This window comes from Physella acuta, unplaced genomic scaffold, assembly GCF_028476545.2.
Source record: "Physella acuta isolate Inbredline_101_S28 unplaced genomic scaffold, ASM2847654v3 ptg001136l, whole genome shotgun sequence".
NCBI classification, from domain to species: domain Eukaryota; kingdom Metazoa; phylum Mollusca; class Gastropoda; family Physidae; genus Physella; species Physella acuta.
Window position 1 is genome coordinate 48443 of NW_026732653.1, and position 16429 is coordinate 64871.

The 16429-nt window shown below is 37.2% G+C and overlaps 1 protein-coding gene across 1 annotated transcript; it reads right to left on the reverse strand.

Annotated features, from left to right (window-relative positions):
- Positions 1-836: 836 nt before the first annotated feature.
- Positions 837-12491, reverse strand: LOC131956218 (tetraspanin-1-like). The gene is made up of 7 exons (XM_059320634.1): positions 12322-12491; positions 8870-9088; positions 4681-4755; positions 3477-3581; positions 2535-2717; positions 1442-1525; positions 837-973 (listed from the first exon to the last, which is right to left on the reverse strand). Exons 1-7 carry the CDS (start codon positions 12442-12444, stop codon positions 905-907), a joined length of 858 nt encoding a protein of 285 aa, XP_059176617.1. The 5' UTR covers positions 12445-12491; the 3' UTR covers positions 837-904.
- Between the last annotated feature and the right edge of the window lie 3938 nt (positions 12492-16429).

A 16429-nucleotide genomic window follows, 5' to 3' on the forward strand; every position in this document is an offset into this window, starting at 1 on the left:
GTATGGTGATAATAATTATCGTCTAGAGGTTTGATTCGACCTACATTTCACATTTGTTCTGACTTTCGAACGACATTTAAGAGTAAGTAAATCAATTATATGTCACGAGAACTAAAGCACCAAATACTGCATAATATGTAACTGAACGCGAGTTAACTTTTAATAGATTTACAGTAAACTTGTACTTAACCAAGACAGAATACAATATAAAAAGTTAGCACAATACTACAGTAGTTACTTGAATACACTACCTATACCATATCTTTGCCTTACAAAGCAACATAATACTAGTGTAGTTACTTTAATACACTGCCTATACCAACCGTTTGCCATAAATACTAATCTAAAGAAAAAATTTTAAACGCGGGCTCTCTTAAACTTCCACGTATATTTTTATATAAGCGGATTCGAGGTACAGAATTGTTAGGTAAGTTTGTAACAAAGCCATTTATTTATCGAGAAAAAAAAACATAAAGTTATTAGAATAGGCTGATGTAAGATTATCAAACTTAATAGGTTTTGAGAAATCGGAAATAAAGTATCATGTCCAATTACTGGAAATCGCTCTGAAAGATGTAATACATATACATGAAATTTTGTCCACCTAAATGAAACCATCTCCTGTTATCGTATGTACACGCATCCATCCACAAACACACATACACACTGACAGACATACATACATACAAGATTGCAAAACTGATTTTTGTATCAACTAATGGTGTACTACGTCAAGATTAGCCATCAATTTGTGCACGTTTGTAATTGAAAGCTTTCTTTATAAAAAAAAAATATTAAAATACTTGTTTCGTTGTCTTTAACAACCTTTTTAAATTACTTTTTTTCATGCATACAAAAAATCTTTTTTTTTATCACAGCTGGTTTTCCCGGAGCTAAATATAACTCAGCTCATGTCGTATTTGTTTTTGACGTTATGGACCACAAGCACCAGCGTGAGGACGATGACGATAAACTGTAAAGAGACAAGTGATTTATCTATGGCATCAGTTTCTATATGGTGTTTTGTATGGAATAGGTTGATATTAGTGTGTTTACTAGAGAAAAAAGCTTTTTTTCTATCTGAATTGTGTGTATCTGAATTTATGTTAAATTGTAGGGATTTGTTTATTTTATATGATAAGTATTAATAGTATGTGCTGTTACCTCAATGGCGATATACTGATATACCCATCTGGAATGTAAGCAACACTATTATCCACTAAAATACCTACCTGAAATGAAGCACCACTATAGTGACGCCTATGATTATCCACTAAAATACCTACCTGAAATGTAAACACCGCTATGGTGACGCCTTTGATTACCTACTGATCTAACTACCTGAAAGAAAGCGGTGACGCCTATGATTATTTACTGATCTACCTACGTGAAATGAAGTACCACTATAGTGACGCCTTTGATTATCTACTGATCTACTTACCTGAAAAGAAAGCACCGCTATGGTGACGCCTATGACGACCCACTGATAAGTCTTGAACTCATCTTCCACAGCGGCACGACAACCCTAACGAAGGAACAAATTAGTAGAGAATGTAGAATATTTACTGATTAGTTATTGTAGTGCTAGACTGTAATAGCCTACTCGGTCTTAATGCTAGACTTCAGCCTAACCTTGACGTCTTTTTTAAAACTAAAACCGTTTTGGGACTATCATGTTCCAGATGTAAACTTAATCTTAACACTTTCCAAAACAAAACCTCTCAAACGTTTCCCAGAAAAAAATGCGCAAAAGGAAAGCTGCGCAACGGAAAACTGTGTAAGCAGAAAAATGCGCAAAAAACCAACTAAAGCATTATACTAATTTTTTAAATTTTGTTATATTTCTATTTGTTATATTTATATGTTACAATGTACATGTGGTCATTCTTTGTTTATGTCTATAACTGCTCGATTTAAGAAAACAAAAATGCCCATGCGCACTTTTGTGTGTGCAGTTTTCCGGTCAAAATTTCAAGGATATACCCTAGTTCAAGTAACACTTCTTTCTTTAAGACATTGAGACATACAGATCTAGTCAACGGAATTTCGGAGGAAGCAAAGTTGTCTGGGCATTAAAGTAACATTCAAACATTAACTTTGTTTAACTAAACTATCATTAGACCATCTATACTACTAGTTCCTATAACTAGAACACAGCAACAAAATTGTTAGATGTAGGTGCCACTTCTTTCAGTGGGAAAGGGTGAGTAGGCTTATGGGCATATATATATATATATATATATATATATATATATATATATATATATATATATATATATATATATATATATATATATATATATATATATATATATATATAGGGGTGGGGCTATATATATATATTTTTTATGCATATATATATTATATATATAACCCCACCTATATATATATATATATATATATATATATATATATATATATATATATATATATATATATATATATATATATATATATACATATATTTTTTTTTCTCATAAATTTTCAAGTAAGATTCTGTTATTGTCTTTACGCTAGTGACCAGACGATATTACCTTTGTGATGTACAGGGAACTGTTGTACGGGCTGACCACACAGTCCGAGACGGTCGTAGAGTTACCGGCCATGCAGCAGCAGTCTGGCACCATGCGCTGCTGACCGTTGGGCAGTGTTGTGTTCCACGTCTGTCTGCTCACGTTCTTGAAGTCTTTCCCGTCATTCCAGCCACAGCACCCGAGCTGGGGAGTCAAATGGAAAATTGGGGTGGCGTAGGTGGTGCTTGGGGGGGGGAGGGGAAGGTAATGAGTTATAGCCCATATCCCAATGGACGTTGTTGCTGCAATTCTATTGACGACTTAGTCACTTTAATGTCTATTTTTGAAAAAAAAATGTATATAACGAAAACAACAAAATTATGCTCTTAAAAAATCATTATGTGTGTGTGTGTGCGTGAGTGCATGTGTGTGTGACTGTGTGTGCGTGAGCAGGTGTACATATATCTATATATATATATATATATATATATATATATATATATATATATATATATAAATAAATATATATATATATATTTATATATATGTATATATATATATACATATGTATACATGTATATATACATATGTATATATATATATATATATATATATATATATATATATATATATATATATATATATATATATATATATATATATATATATATATATATATATATATATATATATATATATATATGGATACATTTTTATCCTCCCCCCCCCCCCCCCCCCATTCCTGCGTATGGGACAGTGTGTAGTAAAATGTCACTGTTACATCTCAAGATTCTAAGTAAGTTAAACACTAAACATATCGACACTTAAGTCTTTCTATAAGCCGGCGTCCACGGGGTACAACCCAGTAAAGCCTTTTATTTAGCCTGGCACCTAGTTCAACAAAAACACATGATGCGGACATGCCCTATGTTGTTCGTTAAAGGGGAATAACAAAGTTTTTACCTTCTTTTGTAGAGCGTCAAAGGTTCTTGTGAAGGGGAGATCACTCGGATTTCCGTAGTGCGAGTTGAGGCGATTCGTCAATACACTGTTGGCTTTAGATTCCCACTAAAACATATAATATAATTAAGTTATTTTTATTTACGTTAACTTACACACGTGTGTCACTTAAGTATGTGTTAGACAAATTAAAGATGTTTATTTTATTCAATAGAATATATGTTGCATCGCACCTTGGCTACTTGGCTTTTACTTTACAATATCAAAAACACAAATTAAAAAGAGGTTATGAAGTGACTGTACGTCATTGACATATCACATGTTCTTTATGAGAATAAATTAGCAACACCAGTCTCGAGTAAAAAAATGTAAATTACAGTTAAATTTAACATGCTAATCAACTATACCAGGGGTCGGCAACCTTTTGAAGCGGAAGAGCCAAAAGTTACAATTTTCAAAATTTCCCTGGTTTTAAAGAGCCACTAATATTTTTTTATTTCAAATATTTTATTTTTTTATTAAGATTATTAGTATTTGTTCAAGGAGCTGGAGAGCCGCATCTTGATATCAAAAGAGCCGCATGCGGCTCGCGAGCCGCAGGTTGCCGACCCCTGAACTATACACAACAACCAGACCATAACCAAAACACTCAATGACTTAACAGAACAGCCAGCTAAATTAAACACTAAACACAACACAAATAAACACAACACTCAACAAAAGAAACATAACACTCAACAACTAAACACAGTTCAAACATCATCTAAACACAACACTTAACAACTAAACACAGCTCAAACATCATCTAAACACAACACTCAACAACTAAACACAGTTCCAACCTCATCCTAAACACAACACTCAACATTTAAGCACAGTTCCAACCTCATCCTAAACACAACACTCAACATCTAAACACAGTTCCAACCTCATGCTAAACACAATACTCAACATCTAAACATAGTTCAAACTTGTTGCTAAACACAACACTCAACAACTTAACACAGTTCCAAACTCATCTAAACACAACACTCAACAACTAAACACAGTTCCAAACTCATCCTAAACACAACACTCAACATTTAAGCACAGTTCCAACCTCATATAAACACAACACTCAACATCTAAACACAGTTGCAACCTCATCCTAAACACAACACTCAACAACTAAACACAACACAAATAAACACAACACCTATAAACTCACCTCAGACTTGAACACAACACCAAGTATGATGACTGCAACTTCAAGTGTCAGCAGCAACATCAGAGTCACAACATACTGGGGAATGTGACAGTATTTATATCAGCGTCACAACATACTGGGGAATGTGACAATATTTATATCAGCGTCACAACATACTGGGGAATGTGACAATATTTATATCAGCGTCACAACATACTGGGGAATGTGACAGTATTTATATCAGCGTCACAACATACTGGGGAATGTGACAATATTTATATCAGCGTCACAACATACTGGGGAATGTGACAATATTTATATCAGCGTCACAACATACTGGGGAATGTGACAATATTTATATCAGCGTCACAACATACTGGGGAATGTGACAGTATTTATATCAGCGTCACAACATACTGGGGAATGTGACAATATTTATATCAGCGTCACAACATACTGGGGAATGTGACAATATTTATATCAGCGTCACAACATACTGGGGAATGTGACAATATTTATATCAGCGTCACAACATACTGGGGAATGTGACAATATTTATATCAGCGTCACAACATACTGGGGAATGTGACAATATTTATATCAGCGTCACAACATACTGGGGAATGTGACAATATTTATATTAGCGTCACAACATATTGGGGAATGTGACAGTATTTATATGAGCGTCATAACATATTGGGGAATGTGACAATATTTATATGAGCGTCACAACATACTGTTGAATGTGATAATATTAATATCAGCGTCACAACATACTGTTGAATGTTACAATATTCATATCAGCGTCACAGCGTACTGGGGAATGTGATAATATTTATATCAGCTTCACAACATAGGGCCTACTGGGGAATGTGGCAATGTTTATATCAATGTCACAATATACTGTGGAGGGAAGACAGCGAGTGTATGAGTGTCACAACATACTGGGGAAGTTGACAATATTTATATTAGTAAGTTGCAGAAACAATTACAAATTGACGTCTGTTTAACATGAAATCAGTTTCCAAAGCTCTAAAATAACATCTGTTTTAATTTGATTCTGTCTTACAATGACTTCTTCTTTCAATTTATGCCTGTCAAATTGTCTGTCAGTCTCGTGGACGGCTTTAACTCTTGACATCGGCCACATAGCACATCTAACCCACACACCGTCCATTTCAAATCTCCACACAGCACATCTAACTCACACACCGTCCATTTCAAATCTCCACAGCACATCTAGCTCACACACCGTCCATTTCAAATCTCCACACAGCACATCTAACTCACACACCGTCCATTTCAAATCTCCACACAGCACATCTAACTCACACACCGTCCATTTCAAATCTCCACACAGCACATCTAACTCACACACCGTCCATTTCAAATCTCCACACAGCACATCTAACTCACACACCGTCCATTTCAAATCTCCACACAGCACATCTAACTCACACACCGTCCATTTCAAATCTCCACACAGCACATCTAACTCACACACCGTCCATTTCAAATCTCCACACAGCACATCTAACTCACACACCGTCCATTTCAAATCTCCACACAGCACATCTAACCCACACACCGTCCGTTTCAAATCTCCACACAGCACATCTAAGTCACACACCGTCCATTTCAAAGTGCCACACAGCACATCTAACCCACACACCGTCCGTTTCAAATCTCCACACAGCACATCCAACTCACACATCGTCCATTTCAAATCTCCACACATCTAACCCACACACCGTCCATTTCAAATCTCCACACATCTAACTCACACACCGTCCATTTCAAATCTCCACACAGCACATCTAACTCACACACCGTCCATTTCAAATCTCCACACAGCACATCTAACTCATACACCGTCCATTTCAAATCTCCACACAGCACATCTAACTCACACACCGTCCATTTCAAAGTGCCACACAGCACATCTAACCCACACACCGTCCGTTTCAAATCTCCACACAGCACATCTAACCCACACACCGTCCGTTTCAAATCTCCACACAGCACATCTAACTCACACACCGTCCATTTCAAATCTCCACAGCACATCTAACTCACACACCGTCCATTTCAAATCTCCACACAGCACATCTAACTCACACACCGTCCATTTCAAATCTCCACACAGCACATCTAACTCACACACCGTCCATTTCAAATCTCCACACAGCACATCTAACCCACACACCGTCCATTTCAAATCTCCACACAGCACATCTAACTCACACACCGTCCATTTCAAATCTCCACAGCACATCTAACTCACACACCGTCCATTTCAAATCTCCACACAGCACATCTAAGTCACACACCGTCCATTTCAAAGTGCCACACAGCACATCTAACTCACACACCGTCCATTTCAAATCTCCACACATCTAACTCACACACCGTCCATTTCAAATCTCCACAGCACATCTAACTCACACACCGTCCATTTCAAATCTCCACACAGCACATCTAACTCACACACCGTCCATTTCAAATCTCCACGCAGCACATCTAACTCACACACCGTCCATTTCAAATCTCCACACATCTAACCCACACACCGTCCATTTCAAAGTGCCAAACAGCACATCTAACCCACACACCGTCCATTTCAAAGTGCCACACAGCACATCTAACCCACACACCGTCCATTTCAAATCTCCACACAGCACATCTAACTCACACACCGTCCATTTCAAAGTGCCACACAGCACATCTAACTCACACACCGTCCATTTCAAATCTCCACACAGCACATCTAACTCACACACCGTCCGTTTCAAATCTCCACACATCTAACCCACACACCGTCCATTTCAAATCTCCACACATCTAACCCACACACCGTCCATTTCAAATCTCCATACACATCTAACTCACACACCGTCCATTTCAAAGTGCCACACAGCACATCTAACCCACACACCGTCCATTTCAAATCTCCACACAGCACATCTAACCCACACACCGTCCATTTCAAATCTCCATACACATCTAACTCACACACCGTCCATTTCAAATCTCCACACAGCACATCTAACTCACACACCGTCCATTTCAAATCTCCACACAGCACATCTAACTCACACACCGTCCGTTTCAAATCTCCACACATCTAACCCACACACCGTCCATTTCAAATCTCCATACACATCTAACCCACACACCGTCCATTTCAAATCTCCACAGCACATCTAACTCACACACCGTCCATTTCAAATCTCCACACAGCACATCTAACTCACACACCGTCCATTTCAAATCTCCACACAGCACATCTAACTCACACACCGTCCATTTCAAATCTTCACACAGCACATCTAACTCACACACCGTCCATTTCAAAGTGCCACACAGCACATCTAACTCACACACCGTCCATTTCAAATCTCCACAGCACATCTAACCCACACACCGTCCATTTCAAATCTCCACAGCACATCTAACCCACACACCGTCCATTTCAAATCTCCACGCAGCACATCTAACTCACACACCGTCCATTTCAAATCTTCACACAGCACATCTCACTCACACACCGTCCATTTCAATTCTTCACACAGCACATCTAACCCACACACCGTCCATTTCAAATCTCCACGCAGCACATCTAACCCACACACCGTCCATTTCAAATTCAAATCTTCACACAGCACATCTAACCCACACACCGTCCATTTCAAATCTCCACGCAGCACATCTAACTCACACACCGTCCATTTCAAATCTCTCACGTGATGTGTATGTCTCACTTGTATGTTCCACATGCAGTGTTTCTTTCAGACTTTTTTCTCTGGGGGAGGGTGGAGCACTTGGGAAATATTTTTTTTTGGGGGGGGGGGGGGGGGACACTGGTAAAGGGGTATATATTGTCTATATAAATATAAATTATCGTTCAGAGGGGGGGGGCGATTGACTTACTTCGAGGGGGCTCCGTCCGTCCGCCCCCTGTCCCCCCCCCCTCCCCATTCCCCGAAGAGACGCCTGGAAGAAACTCTTCCCAAATGACGTCCGCTTCACACGACCTACAACTCACACATTAACCCAGACTAAACCGCTCACACACTAACCCACACTAAACCGTTCACACACTAAACCGCTCACACACTAAACCGCTCACACACCAACCCCCACTAAACAGCCCACACACTAAACCGCTCACAAACTAACCCCCACTAAACAGCCCACACACTAAACTTACCGTCACAAGAAGACACGAGCTCATAGCTAAAGCGCCGACAACGCCTAACCCCGCCAGAACAATCATGGCCGCCCCCGCCGTCACCATGACGACGGCGCCCTGCCTCAGAACATCCTGTCCCAGAACTTCAAGGTCAAGTATGCTGGCGGCTAGGTCAAAGAATGACGTATCGTCCACTATGACCCAGACCCCGATACCTAAAGACACGGCACCGATCACCTGAAAAATAAAAGGATCGTTGGGTTATCAAATTGTCTTCAAATAGGTACGGATGTCGTTAGACGACAAATTGTCTTCATACGTCTTTAGACGCCAAGCTGTCTTCACTCTAATGAAAGGCAATTAAATGCACTATTGTGAATCAGATTGTCTTCAAGCTAACGAAAGCCAGTTAAATATACCACTTTGCATCAAATTATCTTCAAGCTAATGAAATCCAGTTAAAAATGAAAGGCAATTAAATGCACTATTATGAATCAAATTATCTTCAAGCTAAAGCCAGTTGAAAACACCATTAGGTATTGATTAACTATCTTCAAGTAGGTAAAAAAAAAGCATTTATTACCAATTTTACTTGGCATCAAACAGTCGTTAGCCAGATAAGGTGTGGTCTTGTTGATATATAACATATTATGTAATGTGTTTCGTAAGAGTAAATGTTTCAAGGAGGCCCATACGTATATTTTATTTTTAAACCCACTCTAAACAACGTAGTAATACTGCGGAAAGGGACATAACCTTGACACTATGAGGAATCAACTAAACACCTACCGCCAAAATGGTAATGTTAAACGTTGTGATAGACTTGTTCTGTCAAAAACATTTAAATGAATACAGACCTTTTGAAAAAAAATTTGTAGAAGAATTCTTAAAAATTTATTTTAAAATAATTAAAATGCTTAATAGTATCAAGCGTGCTTTCAAACATATTCAAAATGTATGAATAACAAAAATTAAACATCTTATTATTTAATCCAAAATTCTTGTTTGCGTCAGAAAAAAATTATTGCTAATTAAGGCTTACATTATTTCATTTTCACAACTAAAAATAGTATTATACTGTAAAGAAAAACAACTTTCAACAGAATTAAAACACTCATCAGAGAACAATGAGAATAGGTGAGGTAGAAAGTACACGGACAGCTGACAGCCGCTTGTGCATCAGGCCCAGCCCCACATACGTGTTTTGGCCAACCCCATGGCAAAAACTCCGTGTTTGCAACTGCCAAAGTGCCGACTTTTTCGAATATCTTTAAATGGGGTATGTTATTTTATACCGACTGTATTCTTTTACCAATCAGTGACATTGTATTTTAGTTATTAGCTTCATACAGTTGAGCCAGGTACTGGACTGTGGGGTATGTGTGGGGTGGAAGATAAGCCCTGTTAGAACCTAAGGACAGAGGCGACCGATGCTGAAATCAAACCAATACCCAGGGGCGTAGCGAGGGGGGGGGGGCGGGGGGGCGGACCGCACCGGGTGACACCATTTAGGGGGGTGACACCAAGGCAAAAAATAGCAAAATATATAGAGAAAAATGATAATTCCACTTAGTTAAGTGATTAATTCGAGTGTTAAATAGTCTTATAAGAGCCAATTTGAAAGTTTGAGGGGGGTGAAAATCGAAAGTTTGAGGGGGGGTGCAAATCAATAGTTTGAGGGGGGTGCAAATCGAAAGTTTGAAGGGGGAGTGCAAATCGAAAATTGAAAGGTGTCGCTACGCCTCTGGGGGGTGACACCCGACCTCGCTACGCCACTGCCAATACCCAAGCCAGTTTGTCGGAATTTGTTGAGGCCTGCCTGGCTAATGGGAGACACCTACTGGGCCGGTGATCTCCATAAAGAAAGAAAAAAAAATTTATTGACTTCTAAAGTTGATTGGGATTGTTGTATAGTTATATTATTTGATTACTAATTTTATCATAGCAGAGTTAGCTAAAACACTTTTTTGTGCGAAACATTTCTATGTTTTATATGAATCAATATCAGTTCATATTTAATGCTATTTATTTCAAAAAAATAATTAAATTTATTTTTCCAATCCTTATCAAATAACAAAATATTGAAAAAAAAATATGTTAGTGGCTCTTTAAAAACTGGGAAATTTGGAAAATTGTAACTTTTGGCTCTTCCTTCTCAAAAGGTTGCCGACCCCTGCAATCTACCATTAAAAAAACTCCCTCGAAACACCTTTAATTAAAGAGCCGCATTTTCAGGATTAAAAGTAAAATTCTATTTAGACGGTATGTATAAGTAAACCATCCTAAATGAATGCAGGTAGGTACATGTCAGAAAGAAGTCTTACTATTGTAAATCTGTATCAGTCCTCACAAGGTATGGTGTGTTTGTAAGGTATGGTGTGTTTGTACGGTATGGTGTGTTTGTACGGTATGGTGTGTTCGTACGGTATAGTGTGTTTGTACGGTATGGTGTGTTTGTACGGTATGGTGTGTTTGTACGGTATGGTGTGTTCGTACGGTATAGTGTGTTTGTACGGTATGGTGTGTTTGTACGGTATGGTGTGTTCGTACGGTATAGTGTGTTTGTACGGTATAGTGTGTTTGTACGGTATGGTGTGTTTGTACGGTATGGTGTGTTTGTACGGTATGGTGTGTTTGTACGGTATGGTGTGTTTGTACGGTATGGTGTGTTTGTACGGTAGAGCGCTCGAAAGTCTCCAGTTCACACACACATACATATAAATGACCATATATATGTGGGGAATTTTATTGGCATCGAGTAAAGGTTTAGGGAACAAAAATCATACACCGTAACTATTAACTTTTTTCCGGACTGTCGCACACACAAACACACACACACACACATATATATATATATATATATATATATATATATATATATATATATATATATATATATATATATATATATATGTGTGTGTGTGTGTGTGTGTATTTATGTGTATGTGTGTATTTAGATATAATACCAGAGACGAAACTGAACCACTAAAATATACTAAATTTAACCACAAAACAACCCTAAAGCATTAAATGCCCAATTTTCAATTTTAATGTAATATATATAAAAAAATACCAATTGCATATACGACTTAAATTAAACATTGGCTAACTTTGCACTCAAAAGGGTTACGCATTTTAAATTGAGTAAGTTATGATTGCATATAGACTACGACTTAGAACAAACAATAGCTAACTTTGCACACAAAAGTATTACGTATTTTAAATTGAGTAAGTTATGATTGCATATAGACTACGACTTAGAACAAACAATAGCTAACTTTACACACAAAACTGTTACGTATTTAAATTGAGTAAGTTGTGATTGCATATAGACTACGACTTAGAACTAACAATAGCTAACTTTGCACACAACAGTGTTACGTATTTTAAATTGAATAAGTTATGATAGCACATAGACTACGACATAGAGCAAACGATGAGGAACATAGAACTTAGTGCGGTCAACTTACAATGATGGGTATGTTCAAGAAGACGATGGTGAACTTGAGACACACCCGGGTCGACTCTGAACAGCCCATGATGTCGTTGGCCTTGACGTCAATAATTTCCAGCTTGTTGATCGGAAATGGCATGAAGGCGTCCTGCTTTGGTTAATCCCAGAGCCAGATAAAATGTTAGATGATAATCCCAAAGCCTGGTTAAATGGCAGGTAATCCCAAAACCAGACAAAATGGCAGATAATCACAGAATCAGACAAAATGGCAGGCAATGTGTAATGTTCTAACAATCACTACCTTGCGGAATCATACAACAACTTCTGTTTTCTTGATACCTCCTAGCAAAAGTAATCTGAAAGATCAAAGTTATTTTTTTTCATTAATTTTTTCGTTGTTTTTTTTTCAGTGTTGCTGTAATGAAGATCTCATTTCATTTTCATTACTTACATAGATAATATTTTTTTAACTTAAAATCAATTTTTTCTTGATGAATGTTTGACATTTTATTTCCGTCAAGTAAACAGTGCTTTATTTTAGCGTCGAGTAGTGTCTTTACCAAATTGTGTATACGATTACACACGCACTCACAGATTAATTGAAAATTAGAAATATCAGTTGCGGAGGTAATACGTTTAGTAAAGTTGAGTAATGGATTTTTTTTTTATTTTTTTTTTATTTAATTTACTTGAAAGCTGAGAAATGGATTTTAAATTTACTTTAATTTAGTTTACTTGTAAGAAAATTATGTTTTTAAGAATATGTAGTAAAATTAATCAAAAGGTGTCAACGATTTAATAAAAAACATCTCAGCTAAATATTAAAACAAATAATTTGCTTTTATTTTTATGAATATGTATAACGGATAAAGACATATACATTTGAAAATAATGTTGTTCTTTTTACTGTATACTATGTATACAGTAAAATACATACAATATATACATACACTATACTATGTTTATGTGCAAGGGTGTAAGCGTGTATGTATGTAAGTAGTTACTGTAGTAAGAATAGCATTTGAATGTCACTTTGCTTGAGGTGAAAATATAATTTTAAAACACTCTACTGCACTAAACTTTACTAAGTAACCGCTCTAAACTTTACAAAGAAACAAGTCTAAAACTAACCATAAAACAACACTTAGATTTTACCAATGAAATAAAAAACTTAACATTACCACTAAAATATACTAAGCTTAACGATGAAACAATACTAAATTTAATCATGCTACAACACAAAATTTTACCAGAGAATATCTCTAAACTTAACCAAGAAACTACCCAACTCTAAACTTTACTATGAGACAACACTAGATTTTTACCAACAAACATTTCAAAACTTGACCATTGAACAAATCTAAACTTTACCATGAAACAAAACTAAACTTTATCATTTCACAACACTTGAGTTTACCATGAAATAATACTAAACTTTACCATGAACCAACACTAAACTTTACCATTCCTGGAATGGAAATGTTAAGTCTCAGACAAATGATGCCTCCACATCCGCTTCTCCTTAACATCTACCTGTAACGTCGCACAAAACTGCACATTTACCTAGGTAACTGCCATTTAATAACAGGTAGAAATCGATAACCCAGCCTCGGCACCAGCTTCTATAGATTGAGTCGCGCTAGATATAGAGTTACTGTTGTCTTCTGTCTGTATGCTGCCGCTAGATATAGAGTTACTGTTGTCTTCTGTCTGTATGCTGGCGCTAGATATAGAGTTAATGTTGTCTTCTGTCTGTATGATGGCGCTAGATGTAGATTTACTGTTGTCTTATGTCTGTTGTTTTATGCTGCCGCTAGATATAGAGTTACTGTTGTCTTATGTCTGTTGTTTTATGCTGCCGCTAGATATAGAGTTACTGTTGTCTTATGTCTGTTGTTTATATGCTAGCGCTAGATATAGAGTTCATGTTTTCTGTTGTTTATATGCTAGCACTAGATATAGAGTTCATGCTTTCTGTTGTTTATATGCAAGCGCTAGATATAGAGTTCATGTTTTCTGTTGTTTATATGCTAGCACTAGATATAGAGTTCATGTTTTCTGTTGTTTATATGCTAGCACTCGATATAGAGTTCATGTTTTCTGTTGTTTATATGCAAGCGCTAGATATAGAGTTCATGTTTTCTGTTGTTTATATGCTAGCACTAGATATAGAGTTCATGTTTTCTGTTGTTTATATACTAGCGCTAGATATAGAGTTCATGTTTTCTGTTGTTTATATACTAGCGCTAGATATAGAGTTCATGTTTCTGTTGTTTATATACTAGCGCTAGATATAGAGTTCATGTTTCTGTTGTTTATATACTAGCGCTAGATATAGAGTTCATGTTTTCTGTTGTTTATATGCTAGCACTAGATATAGAGTTCATGTTTCTGTTGTCTCTATGCTAGCACTAGATATATAGTTCATGTTTCTGTTGTTTATATGCTAGCACTAGATATAGAGTTCATGTTTCTGTTGTTTATATGCTAGCACTAGATATAGAGTTCATGTTTCTGTTGTCTCTATGCTAGCACTAGATATAGAGTTCATGTTTTCTATTGTCTGTATGCTAGCACTAGATATAGAGTTCATGTTTCTGTTGTTTATATGTTAGCGCTAGATATAGAGTTCATGTTTTCTGTTGTTTAAATGCTAGCGCTAGATATAGAGTTCATGTTTTCTGTTGTTTCTATTCTGATCAGAACCCCATTTGAACGAAATAGAATTCTTTTACAAGCCCCCCCCCCCCCTACTAACACCGAAAATTTCAAGTTACCCCCCTCCCCCTTCCTCAGGAGAAAAAAGTAGAAAAGAAACATTGATGCTGGTTGTTCATTAGATATTGGCATAGAGTGGTCGGGTATATAGGCACTGAATAGTAATAGATATAGGGTGTCTGTTCTTTAACGTTGTCTGTTTTCGTTGAATAGATAATGGTATCAGTGTTTCTTCCAGACTTTTTTCGCCGAAGGGGGGGGGGGGCACTTGAAATTTTCGGGGGGGGGAGGGGGGGGGGAGACTTTCTTCGGGGGGGGGGGGGGGCGGACACTGTTAAAAGTATATATTTTCTATATAAATTTCATTTCTTCCGGGGGGGGGGACTCTGACCCCCCACCCACCCCCCGAAGAGATGCCTGGAAGAAACTCTGAATGATATGGAGTAATGGAATGTATAGGAAATGAACTGCAATAGATAGAGGGTCTCTGTTCTATACTGAGGTCTGATGCTGTTGGGTAAATAACGGTATACAGTGGTGAGTATATAAGGACTGAACTATAATAGATATAGGGTCTCTGTTCTTGTGTAGATTTCCATTTCAAATTTTTTAAATGTCACAAAACCACAATTTCACGCATTTAAAGTGGTTTTGAAAGTTGAACCCCCATTATAATAAAATCCAGCCTACGCCACTGGGTCTAAAGATTTATGTATCTTGACATCACATTATCTCCACAAAATTTTTCCAACGGTTGGTCGAGTCAAAATGTCTATATTTTAATGGCAAACGATTCATCGACGTCGGTTGTACAAATACGGCTAATGTATGGGGGGGGGGGGGGGGGCTGAGTTTTGTGTTAGTCTAGCCCGTAGGTCAGTTGTAAATCAAACACACACCACACACACACACCACACACACACACTCTCCCTCCACCACACACACACCACACACTCTATTCCACACATACACGCAAACCCTCACACTCCAAACACAAAGGCATAATCCTATTTTAACTTCAAAATTGAAATCACTATAATTGTGTATCGATTTTCCGATGTATTTTCCACACCAAGTTCCGACGATGGTACAACAATGAATATTTTTAAAGGGGTGCTAAGCTACTGATGTATGTGTGTATATATATATATATATATATATATATATATATATATATATATATATATATATATATATATATATATATATATATATATATATATATATATATATATATATATATCCACTGTTTAGCTCAGGCAAGTCTACCGCCACCCCCCCCCCCCGAATGAAATAGAATTCATATAGAAATATACGCTTTCACCAGTGCCCGTCCCCGTCCCCCCACCCCGGATAATTTTAGTCCGCCACCTAGAAAGTTTCAAGTGCCCCCCCCCCTCCCCCTC